This window comes from Dasypus novemcinctus, chromosome 16 (assembly GCF_030445035.2).
Source record: "Dasypus novemcinctus isolate mDasNov1 chromosome 16, mDasNov1.1.hap2, whole genome shotgun sequence".
Lineage (NCBI taxonomy): Eukaryota > Metazoa > Chordata > Mammalia > Cingulata > Dasypodidae > Dasypus > Dasypus novemcinctus.
In genome coordinates, this window is record NC_080688.1 from 93,866,470 (window position 1) to 93,879,298 (window position 12,829).

At 59.1% G+C, this 12,829-nt stretch overlaps 1 protein-coding gene across 4 annotated transcripts in view; it reads right to left on the bottom strand.

The window, feature by feature from the left end:
* MBP (myelin basic protein) overlaps window positions 1–12,829 on the bottom strand; it is a 120,826-nt gene that overhangs the window by 57,911 nt on the left and 50,086 nt on the right. For all 4 annotated transcript variants that reach the window (XM_071208594.1, XM_058277915.2, XM_058277914.2 and 1 more), the window contains exon 3: window positions 7,597–7,684. In XM_071208594.1, coding sequence (XP_071064695.1) covers window positions 7,597–7,684 — 88 coding nt within the window. The remainder of the gene's footprint in view (window positions 1–7,596; window positions 7,685–12,829) is intronic.

A 12,829-nucleotide genomic window follows, 5' to 3' on the forward strand; every position in this document is an offset into this window, starting at 1 on the left:
AGGGTGTCCCAGAGGAGCCAAGCACCCCGAGGGTTCCTGGCGACAAGCTCCCACGGCTCTCCACAGGGCAGCGAGGGGACGAGAGCCGGCCCAGGTGTCGGGATGGGGCGTGGTGCTGGGACCCCTGCCCTGGACATGCCCGCCCATGGCCTCCCGCTGGCTGGGCCTGTGGGCGCAGGAAGGAGCTCCCAGACGTGGGTGCAGGAAGAAGCCCCCAGACACGGGTGCGTTCAGAGCCCAGAATGCGCCACTGGAGTTCCGTGCTCACCCGGGGACCCCTGGGCGCCGGCGGCGGTCACTGTCTACCGACGGCCGGCAGCTCACGTGCCTCAGCTTAGCCTGCCGGGTCCACAACCACAGGGGTCTTAACAGACACCTTCTAGAAAGTACTGGAACGGAGGGGCCCTCGGCGACCCCTAATCAAAACCTTTAACACACAAGCAACGGGAGCAACCGGAAGTTGGAATGGCTTTCATCCACGTGTGCATGCACACGTACACAAATGCACACACACACGCATGCACATGCACCATATACACTGCACATGCACACTCACCTCCACACCTGCACCTGCACACTCACATACACTCGCAGATGCACACTCACCTCCACACCTGCACATGCACACTCACCTCCACACCCCCACATGCACGCTCACATACACTTGCAGATGCACTCACCTCCACACCTGCACATGCACACTCACCTCCACACCTGCACATGCACACTCACATACACTCGGAGATGCACACTCACCTCCACACCTGCACATGCACACTCACCTCCACACCTGCCTACACACTCACCTCCACACCTGCACATGCATGCTCACATACACTCGCAGATGCAAGGACCCAGCCACACTAGCTCACACCTGCACATACACCCATACACACACACACATACTACTCACAGGCGGGCACACATGCACACCCATACCTGTGCACGCACTCACCGACGCACAAGCCGGGGCGTACTTCGAGGTCACCCGCCCAGCGGCAGCGCAGAGGCAGCCTTCCCCGGCCTGGCCATCTGAAAGGCTGAGACGAGGCGGGGGACCCAGGACTCAGGGCCAGGCGCCCCCACCCTGTCCAGTCGCTGGACAAGTCCTTAGCAAGCTCCCCGTGCACCAGGCCCTGCTCTAGGTGCGGGGAGCCAGGCAGCCTCCTGCCTCCCTGGAGCTGCTCCCCCGGAGGGGGCTCGGTAGGAGCAAATGGGAGGCGGTGGCTGCGCGGGCAGCTTCCTGCTGGCCACGTCCCTGCGGCGAGCAGGTGGCCGCGGGCTGGGCCGGCTCCATCCACGATGCCGTGCAGCAGGGAAGAGGCGCGCCGCCGCCCGGCCTGGCCTCCCCAGCCTCGACGGGGCGCGTCCACTCTGCCCCCCACGGCCCCCTCCCCGCCCCACCCTCTAAGCCCGGGTCTCCGAGACCCCCGCCAGACCCTCGCTGGACGGACGGCGGGAAAATGACCACAGCCAGGCCGAGGGGTGTGGCGCTCACCTGGCGGCTGGCACGGCCTCGCTGGGCCTAGCAGGTCACACAGAGAAACGATCGTGGAGAACCGCTATGCCCGCAAACTTGCCTTTTTAACCGTCTTGAGTGTAAACCCAGCGGCCTCGGCTACGGTTACAGTGCGGGGCCCCCATCGCCACTCCCATGACCAAACAGAACTCGCCCCCTTCAGCAGCGGCCCCCGCCCCCCACCCGCCCTGGGAGCCGGGTCCACGCGTCTCCCCGAGCGCGCCACCCCAGGGTCCCATGGCGCACTGGTACCCACTTGCTGTATTCGGGCCCAGCTTCTCCCTCTCCGCACATCGTCAGGTCCATCGTGCTGGGTGCCACGGCGCTTCGCTCCTGTCGCGACTGAGCACGGCATGCAGAGAGCACACCTGGCTTGCCCTTCACCTGCTCTGTCACCTGGATTGTTCCACGTGCGGGCTTCAGTGAATGAGGCCCCGTGGGCGCGAGGCTCTGCTCTGCATCATACGGCTGCCCTCGGCGCAGGCTGGGCGGCGGGGACCTCCTGTCCAGGCCACGCTGGCGCTCGGGCCGGTGGACGTGAGGAAGAGGGCATGGCGAGGCGGGGCCTTGGGCGCGGGCGGGGGCGGGCACCCAGGGCCCTGGCGTGGGGAGGGCTTGGGCTTTATTCCAGTGAGCAGAGGAGCAACATGCTCTGACATGCTCCGACATGCTCCAACACTCTCCAGCTCACTCTGACATGCTCCGACATGCTCCGACACCCTCCAGCTCACTCTGACACCCTCTGACATGCTCCAACATGCTGACATGCTCCAACACCCTCCAGCTCACTCTGACACTCTGACACCCTCCGACACACTCCAACATGCTCTGACATGCTCCAACACCCTCCAGCTCATTCCGACACACTCCAACACACTCCAACATGCTCTGACATGCGCCAACACCCTCCAGCTCATTCCGACACACTCCAACACACTCCAACATGCTCTGACATGCTCCGACATGCTCCAACACCCTCCAGCTCACTCTGACGCTCTCCAACATGCTCCGACACCCTCCAGCTTGCTCTGACATGCTCCGACACCCTCTGACATGCTCCAACACACTCCAACATGCTCTGACACTCTCCAACTTGCTCTGACATGCTCCAACTAGCTCTGACATGCTCCATCATGCTCTGGCTTGCTCCAACATGCTCTGACATGCTCTGATATGCTCCAACACCCTCCAACTTGCTCCGACACACTCTGACACTCTCCAACTAGCTCTGACATGCACCATCATGCTCTGACTTGCTCTGACATGCTCCGACTTGTTTCAACATGCTCCGACATGCTCTGATATGCTCAATACCCTCAAACTCACTCTGACACACTCTGACTCATTCAGACATGCTCCGACACATTCTGACATGCTTCAACATGCTCCGACACCCTCCAACATGCTCTGACACACTCCAACCCGCCCCAACATGCTCCAACACCCTCTGACTTGCTCTGACATGCTCCGAAACCCACCTGCTCACTCCAAAGGCTCTGACATGCTCCAACATGCTCCAATACACTCTGACATGCTCCAACACCTTCAAACTCACTCTGACTCACCCAGACACGTTCCAACACACTTTGACATGCTCTGATGCCCTCCAACATGCTCCGACACCCTCTAACTCGATCCAATGTGCTCTGACATGCTCTGACTTGGTCCATCATGCTCCGACATGCTCTGACATGTTCTGACTCACTCCATCGTGCTCTGACATGCTCTGACATGCTCTGACTTGCTCCATCATGCTCCCTCATGCTCTGACTCACTCTGACATGCTCCAACACGCTTGCTCTCCTGTGCCGTTAGCACGGCTTTGTGCTCCAGAAGCAGGGCCGGCAGGAAGCGAAAGGAATTCATAAGCATAGCTTGTGCAAGGACGAGGAGGGGTGGGGGGCCCTAACTGCCGAGCGCCAGCTCCCCAGCTCCGGCCCACGGAGCACACCTTATGCCAGATGACAGCCCAGCGTGAAGGGCCATCCGAGCGAAAACTCTAGAACCCGCGACCGCGAACCCGGCGCGTCCTGCAGGCCTGGCCCTTCGCCTCGTCCCCTGAGGACTGTTTGTGAGTGGGCTGGGGGCTTTTTAACCCACGCTTGGCTTTGTGTCCATGCATGGGCCGGGGTTTTGCAGAGGGGAACTTCTGCTGTTCTCTTGGGTTGCTTTCCAGATAACAATGAAACCTGGTAAGCAGCGGTAATTCTGGCAGGAGCAGAAGCTGATGCGCACTCAGGCTCCCGCCACCGCCGCCTGGCAGTCCTGCTGCCTTGAAAGTCCCAGCTTTCCTAGAAACCCAGTGGTTCTGGGAGCTGGGCTCGAATACCTGAGGGTCTCAGTTGGAATTCAAAGAGAAGGACGACTGGGGGCGGCTCCCGGGGCCACCCCAGGGCCCCGCGTGGAGGCACAGCTGTGCTCCTCTCACCTCTCCGTCCTGAAAAACTCAATCAACAAAACCACATGTCACCGTGGGCTGAACGTGTTTTAAAAAGTCACCTTGAAGACCTCGTTGGAGAACGTGTGCCTCAGAGGACAGTTGCTGCACACGTGCTGACAATTAATACGCAGAGGACAAGCGTTTCCTGCAGAAGCTAAGTCTCAGTGTGCGCCAAGCGCGTTTTCACCTGCTCTCGAAACAGAAGGGCTGGGGCAGACTTGGTGAAAACCCTGGGAAGTCCCACCAAGGGGCAGCATCAGAATGGGTGCTTTTCAAAGTCAGAAGCCAGGCGTGCCACCCGCCAGGGCACGGGGGCTGCAGGGCGGGTGGGAAGGGCCCAGCCCACCCACGGCTCAGGCACCTGAACCCGTGCCGGGCCTTCCACCACAGCCAGGCCACGTTTCACCCAGTTTTCCCAGGTGCCAGAAGCATCTTTTCCAGAAACATCTCTCCCCGGCATGGTTGGCAGGAGGGAAGCCCCTGGCAGGCTGCCACCCCTGACCTGGGGGCCAAGGTCAAGCCAGTGCAGTCAGCGGCCAGCAGGCTGGACCTCCAGGACGCTCCTCCAGCCGGGTGGCCAGAGCGCCGCTGGCTGTGCTCCCACTTTCAGGGCGGGCAGTGGCACCCACGTTCATCCCCTGCCGCGGCTCCAGGGGCCAGCAGGTCCAGCTCCCTCACGCTGCTGGGGCCACCGAGCGCACGCAGTGGCTGGGGTACCCGGGGCTGAGTCGGACTCTCACGGCACCCACTGCACCCCGGAGGACCCGAGGCCCAGGGGCTCCGGGCCCGTGCTCCTCGCTGCGGGGGCCGGCAGCTCCCGGGCGGGGTGCCAGGGACACGGCCATCTGCCGGCCCTCCGGCCCTGGTTCGCTGCGCGCTGACCCGTGGCCTCCGAGCAGCAGTTCTTTGGCTGCAGAAGTGCGCCCCCTGCAGGGCTGCCCGGGAACCGCGGCAGGGTGCCAGCAGGCAGGGGGTGGGAAGCCCCAGGATGCAAAGCGTCCAGTGCCCCTTCACCAAGTGCACCCCAACGTCGGGGGTTTCGCTCCCTCGGCGGAGCAGGGGGAGAACGCCTCTGGGACCCAGCGGTCACCGAATCGACTGCGGCCCCCAGGCACGGGCCAGGGCTGCTGGCTTCTGTGACAGCCCTTAAGGAAGCTGAGGAAGCCCGTTTCCCCAACAGGCAGGGGCAGGGAGGGGACTTGATCTGTGCAAATTGTGGTGGTCTGCTGAGCCGGCGGGCAGGCCCGTCCCTCCCCGGAGCCCATGTCCGTCCCCAGGGCCCACGTCGCTCCCTGAAGTCCACGTCCCTCCCCAAAGCCCATGCCCCTGCGCGGAGCCCACGTCCCTCCCCGTAGCCCACCCACCCCTTGAGGCCCTGCCTCCCCTGGACTCGGTCCTGGTGCGCTCGGGCCCCGTACAGGCTGCGGGGCTCCCCAGCTTTGCAGAAAGAGCCCCAAAAGCCCTGGCTGCGAGGAGCGGCCTGACCTTATAAGGCTGCCAGCCCGTCCTGGGTGTGGCCCCCACTGCGCATGGTTCTCTCGGCCTCCGGCGCTGGCCGTCTGTGTCATGTCTTTGGCTCCACTGACGTTGGTTACAATAAATAGCCACCGGGAATGACCACCATGACCACCATGTGGCTCATTATCTGTGATAAAAGCCCAAACAGGGAAAATCTCTTGGAATTGGCTGCACAAAGCTTCGCCTAGTGCTGAGTTTGAGATGGACGCGCCAAGGCTGACATGTGCTAACTCACATCCGTGCAGTTATGCCACCACTCCTATGTACGGATGGGAAATCAAGGGACAAACAGTCTTAGCTGGCCAAAATCCACCCTGCTGAGAGGTGACAGAGCTCTCCTACCCCGTGCAGAAATCTCACCCTGGTGGGGATCTCGCCTTCCGTCCAGGCAGCTGGAAGTGAAGCGCAGCCAGAGCAGTTGCTTCATGTTTCCCAGATTCGTGGTCTTACTTCACTCGATCTAGACTGTACTTTACATCTTACTATTTCCTTGGGTGTTTTCTTACATTCACTAACTAGAACTTTGTGGCCTGAAGAGGAATAGATGTGTGTGTGTATTTAAAAGCTATGTACAGGGGAGTGTGTGTGGCTCAAGTGTTGAGCGCCTGCCTCCCACCTGGGAGGTCCCAGGTTCAGTCCCCGGTGCCTCCTGCAAACAAGACGAAACAAACAGCAGGAGAACAAATGAAAAAGCCAACTCAGGGGGGCGGATGTGGCTCAGGGCTGAGCGCCGGCTTCCCAGGGACGAGGACCCGGGTTCGATCCCCGGCTCCGGTACCTCAGACAAACAGAAAAGCTATGTGTGCCCGCGGGCTTCGTGCCTCTACGCCGGCTACTTTTCCCTCAGCTTCAACGGCGCGCTCGGTCTCCACCGTTGGGGCAGTGGAGAGGTGAGGTGCCCGACGGCCGTGCGCTCACCTGGCCAACGGCGCGCTCCGGGGGAGCGGGAAGACGCCGCCCTCGCCCCCGACATGGCCTCAGTCCCCACTGGGGGTGCGCTCCTTCATCTCCGGGTCTGGAAACACCCACCGTGTGGAGGGAGCCCCCGGGTCTGAGGGCCGGCGGTGCCCTCTTTGGGCGGCTTTCCTCCTTTGCTGGAATAATCCAGGGCGAGGCCCACTCCTGCTTCCGCCGATGCACCTGCCTCGTCCTGCTCCAGGAACCTGGACGCCGAGGGGAGGGGGGCCGGGACGAGCTGTCCCTCCTCCGTTCCTGCCCGCGCTGCGGATCCAAGGACCCGTGTGCAGCGGGCACGGCGCTCAAAAGCGCCCGGCACGGGGCCTGGACCTGACTCCTGGGGGAGGTGGCGCCGCGCAGCTCGTGCTCCGCACCCGGGGGCCGGCCGGGCCGTGGCGGGGGCCGTCCCCAGCCCGCGTCCTCACTGCCTCCCTCCCGGCGCCCAGGATGCCGGCAGGTGCGTCCTGCGGGGACGCGCTGGGGACAGGGCGATGGCTTCTCCCGCCTCCCCGCGTTCCTGCCTGCCCCTGACAGGCGCGCCAAGGCCACCGGGCGTCCGGGGGCACGACAAGCTCGCCGATGACCTTGGTGGCAGAGAAGGCGCGACGCCTCGCGCCCGGCCGGGTTTCCACGTGGGAGGGGAGCCGGCCCCACCTGGGTGACAACTGTACGACGTGTCATAGTTGAGCGAGACTTCCCTTCCTCATTCTTCAACATCACAGTCAAGGGGAAGATTACTTCAGCCAGCGACCCGTTCCCCCAAGAGGCGCCGCGGGGTCGGCCTGGAAGGGCCGCCTGCGTTCTGTTTATGGCACAGCGAGAGGCTGAACTGTGTGGAAAACAGTTATTCCAAACACCTTCTGAGCCTCTTGCTGTGGTTCAAATACCCACCAGAGTACCTGGTTCCTGGGACAGTGTCACCTCCTCGTTGGTTATTTTCTACAGGCCCTGCTGGTCTTTCTAAGGCCCCCACAAAATGAACCAAGAGGCGATTAGAGAAACACCACCTGATAAGAAAAACCCCAGGCACCGTGTACGCCCGGGTGTATGAGGAAGCGTGCAAGGAAAACCCAGGATGACAGGGGCATGGCAGACAACAGCTCAGAACCTTCCCCCAGGAGAAGGGCTGTGCACAGCTCCCGCCCGCGCTTCTGTCACTTACCAAACACTTCGTTGTCTTCTGGGGTCTCCTGGGAAAAGCCTCCGGGGTTCCTCAGCCTCTCCGATTCTCCTCGGTGGGTTTCACCATCCTGCGGAGACACGTATCTTAAGATACAGTATTTTATCAACAAAACAATTGTGCATTTTTCTCTCAAGAGTCTCTCAGCAGATAATCTCTCATTCGGGTCGCCGAGGCTCGGGCGGCCTCTCGAGCGTGGGTTTTCTGCTCAGAATCCTGCCATCGGCCTTCTGTCCCCTGCCTGGGCGTTTGGTCATTCCCTGGGTGCCACGTGGGTGGGACATTTTCATACAAAAGAGCCTGGCATCAGCCTGATGAAATAAGGCAGCTCAGCGTCACGGCTTTGGGCTGCAAGGAAAACCACGGATGCGATCACATCCAGGGGCCCTTCTGGGATCCCACCTGAACGCCGCTAGGGGCGGGCCGGGCCTGGGGCGAGTGGCCCTCGTCCCCTCCTCGGGCCTCCCATCCAGTCACTTGAGTTTGAAGTGCCAAAGGCGGTTTAACCCCAGGTAGCGAGCAGACGCGCCCAATTTCTCCCACTTTCCACGCACTGCAGCGCAGACCCAGGCGGGAGGGCTCCAGCGCTTGCTTGGAAACAGGCTCTTAGAAGCTGTAACTGGTTACGATGGAGCTGCACTGGATGCGGGGGTCCCCGTAGAAATGGGGAGGGACTGGAGGGGACCCCAGAGAGGCCACGTGGTGGGAGGGTGCTCCGCCAAGTCTGGACAGACTTCTGGACTGTTCTAAGCCGTCCGGCCTGCAGCACTTTGTGGGGCCACAGTGGCAAACTAAGCCAAGGATGTAAAACTCTAGGGCCCGAAAGGCTAAGGGCAGGGCCCGTGTGCCCCGCCTCCCGCTGCCCTTCCTCAGGAGGCGACATGGCCAGCTGCGTTGGGCTTCTCCCAGAATCCTCTGCATGTCGCGCCATCACCGCGATTCTCCCTCCCCCTTCCCCAGCCGCGCCTTGCTTTCACCCCTCAACAAGGCCCCCAGCATTTGGGGTACCCACCCCAGGCGTGGCCAGGCCCTCCTGGGGGCCACGGAAGGGGCTTGCACTTTTTCTCTGTTTTAGCAAATCTGCGTTTGTCAAGAGGGCCAAACGGCAGGGTGGACGAGCCCCCGACCCTGCCACGCCCGGCCACCACGAGAGCCACAAAGCCGAGGGGTGGGCATCTGCGCTGGGAGGCCGGAGCTGGGCAGTGCCCGAAGCAACGCCAGTAAAGTAAACGAGCCGGAAAATTCTCAGTCTCTCTCTGTGCCCTGCTTTCTGCAGCATGCGCTGGGTTTGCCCCTTGCAACAAAAACCATCTTGGGAAGCAGCTGTGGCTCAATCAGGTGGGCTCCCGTCTACCATAGGGGAGGCCCTGGGTTCGCATCCCGGGGCCTCCTTGTGAAGGCGGGCTCACCCACATGCCGCAGAGAGCTGGGCCTGCGAGCGCCACAGAGTGCCACCTGGCCCGCGAGCGCCACGGAGAGCCGACTCAGCAAGGTGACGCAACAAAAAGGAAGACAAGCAACAATGCAGAAGAGCGCACAGCAAGTAGACACAGAGAGCAGCCAGCAAGCAAAAACACCATGGAGGGGGGAGAAAAAAATTAAAATCTAAATTATAAACGAAAAACAAAAAACGGTCCCGACTGATGTGTCATTTTTTCGGGAAGGCCAACATTATCACCCCCCGTTCAGTACGATCCACGCACAGCCCCCAGGGGCTGTGCCGTTGGCGCCAGGACGGGGGGCGGCAGAGGGGAGGGCCGGGGTGAAAGAGGAAGGCGGGGCAGGCAGTGACCCCCGGCTGTGGTGCTCACAGGAGCACCCCGGAAGGAGGGGCCGCCCCGGAGAGTCCTGATGGGGCTGCGGCCCCTCCCCCACCCGACCCCTCTGGGCGACTGGGGGAGCGAGGAGCCCCCGAACTCCAGCTTAACGCTAGGCACCGTGTCCTTTATGGAAGAACAAGACATTAACTCGCATGCAACCGAGGAGGGAAAACCTGCCTCTCCGTTGGCAAGGAGCGGCGCACGCTGCCAGATGGCCAGTAGGTTACAATTGTGTTTCCAGGACTGAGAGCCACAGAATTTCATAAACAATCGTTAATGGTAAGTAATAAAGCATAATAATGTTCTAACTCACCAGTAATTGAGGAGACACGAATTAAACAAGACTGAGATGCTGTTTCCTCTCCAACAAAGACAGAGTGGAGAAGCGGTTTCTGGGGGGGCATGTGGTAAGGCAGGAGCTGCTCTGGGCAGGGGAATGAAGCAACCACAGCTGGGCGGGGAGGGAAAAGGGCAGCAGAAAGCGTGTTCCTTGCCTCCCAGCTCTTGGCCAGGCGGCCCCTCGGGCCTCTTGGAGGGCTCTGGCCTAAGCCACCCTCACTCTCCCACCTCCTGTGGCTCCCCAGCTCTGGGGGCCTCTTTTCTGCATGTCTTCACTACAGAAATGGGCCCATCACATTCCACTTGTTTTCACACCTTCCTCCCTTCTACACTGTGACATTTTATAAACCTGGTCCATGGTGCAGCACAGTGCCTGGAGCGTCACAGAATAACGGGACACGCTTACAGACAGCCATGCGTTTTTAAAGGAGCGGTGCTGGCAATTTCAGGAGGATGTGCTTCTGATCACTACAGAAAATTCTGAAAAATAACAAAAACAGCAATGGGACAGGGAAAAATCCCTGTAGTCACTTTTTCAAACAGTTGTAAAGTTGATTCCCAAAGTTCTAATTCAAACTAGAAAGCGCATGTCACACTAGGAAGGATGTTGAGATGTGTTCAAAAGTAACAGCATCTGCTATAGTTAGAATTGGGGAAGTGCGGCTTTCAAAAAAAGGGGCTTTTAAAAAATAACAACCGATTTTGTTTGAGAAGTTGGCATTGCCTTAAAAAGAAGTGCACGGGGCCGCGAGCGGGGGCTTGGGGGTTTAGCCGCAGGGGGAGCCGCCCCTCCTCTTCCCCTCCCGCTCCCTCTGGCCGCTCACCGTTCCCACCCACACGTGAACCAGACGCTGGGCCAGGAGCGGAGGGCGCGGCAGTGGACGAGTGCAGAGCCTGAAACCAAGATGGTGCTTCAAAACCAAACCAGAAAACCCTAGCGAAGTAACGCAGGCAGCAAGCGTTCATGAAGCAACAGGCGTGGGCAAGGCCAGGCCGGGCGCGCCGCGGTGCTGGAGCGAGGGAGGACACACCGCATTTGCTTGTTTCTGAGATACGATTGAAGAACATTTTACATGGCGATTCACTGTTTTTATCATTCTTAGGCTGTTTAGGAAGGTATGTTACAGCAGATAACCTCTCCTCTTCATAGCAATGTGCTCCTTCTGAATCTTATACTTGCCTGAGAAAAGAAAGAAAAGAAAGGAAAAAAAAAAGGAAAGGAAAAGAAAGAGAGAGAAAGAGAAAGAAAGAAAAAGAAAGAAAAAGAAAGGAAAGGAGGGAAGAAAGAGAAATAAAGGAAGAAAGAAGGAAAGAAAGAAAAGAAAGAGAAAGAAAGAGGAAGGAAGGAAGGAAGGAAGGAAGGAAGGAAGGAAGGAAGGAAGGAAGGAAGGAAGGAAGGAAGGAAGGAAGGAAGGAAGGAAGCAGCAGAAATGCTACTCTAAGTTCTCAAGAGGCACCTCGTCGCCCACTTTTGGCACAAGCTTCTCAGAGGCTCAGAACCTCGCCCATACAAATCTCCTTGACCAACTACTTCCCATCTCAGAATTCCCTTCTCAGTGCTGAGGAGGAGGTGAGGCCCGCCCGGCATGCTGTTTCCAGGGTGTCTGCCATACGTCTGAGTCTTAGATCATTTTGGAGGGCATACCACCAAAAGGGAAAGACTTGTCTACCTTTCCTTTTCCTTCAGCCACACTCAACGTAGCCGATAGATTCAGTCCACATGGGAGTTGGCTGGAAAGAGTTGGGGACATTGGATTGGGGACACACATCGTAGCCAAATGATTATTTACACAATGGCTAAGTATCCCAGCTCAGCAGCAGGTGCCTGGGGCGGAGCCCAGCTCCCCCACCTGCTGGCTGGGTGACTGTGGGAGAACCATTTAAGCTCTCTGAACCTCTGTTTCCTCACCTATAAGGCGAATATTGTAAGCATCCTTATCACACAGGGTTGTCGGGAGGATTAAAAGAGCATTCAAGAAATGAAAGCTACTTCTGGGCAGAAATACACACAGCTATCGAGAGCAGAGCTCATCGTTCAGCAGCTCTGCAGTGTTACTCCAACAAGCCCTGATCTCTTTCCAGAACCATCAAAGCCAGGCGTGGTCAGAGAACCCCTGGAGCTGCTGCGTGAGAGCGGGGCACGGTGTCCGAGAGACGCCGCTGCCCTCCCAGCACTCTTGTTCAGGGGGAGCTTCAGCGGGCGGACTCCTGTGCCTCAGTTTCCTCCTTAGGCCAGTGAAGCCCCTCTCACAGCGTCACTGTGAGGATGGCACACATCGCGTAACCCACTACCGTGGGTCAGTTACAGATGTTACTTTTTCTGATTATTCCAAATCTGAGATTTTGAGAATTGCTCACGAAACTTTTAATAATGAATAATTCCAAGTGCCTTTTCAGACTCCCGAATCTGTTTGGCAGATTTCAGCTACCTGCAATACTCCAATCCCAGAAAATCCAAGATATTAGGCAGAGATGCACGGGTTTCTTTTTTACCTTCTGTAATTTTGTGCTCTTTGAAATAGGGTTTATGATGAACATTTTTATAGGTATCTTTTTATAAAAATTTTATAAAAATTTTTACAAAAATTTTATAAAAATCCCAGCACTATCTGTTTCTGTCAAGAGGCTGGACATCAGGCTAGACGAAGAACTATGCGGGTGTGACGAAAGCAGCCCGCCCCGGGTCCCCGGCGCTGTCAGAGGAAACGCGGCCCCTGAGCCAGGGACGAGGCGGTTTACTAGTCAGCGCAGGGCCAAAGGTCGTCACTGACCTGGGCTCCCCAGCCCCAGTTCCCACGGGGCAAGGGGAAAGGTGCCTGCTCCCTCAGCGGGCTGGGCCGCAGGAGAGGCGCCCCGGGCTCGGGGACCCGGGGCTTTTTAACAGCGAGGACGGGTGCCAGCCGTCCCTCTGGAGGGGACGCTTGGCAAACCTGCCCTCTGTCCCGAGGAAGACACGGCCTCTGGCTTCCCATGACGCCCACCGAACAGGCCTCCTGAGAAGACGGTCACAAGACATGCAGAGAGGTCAGAGACCCGCGGGCACGGGGCGCCTGGCA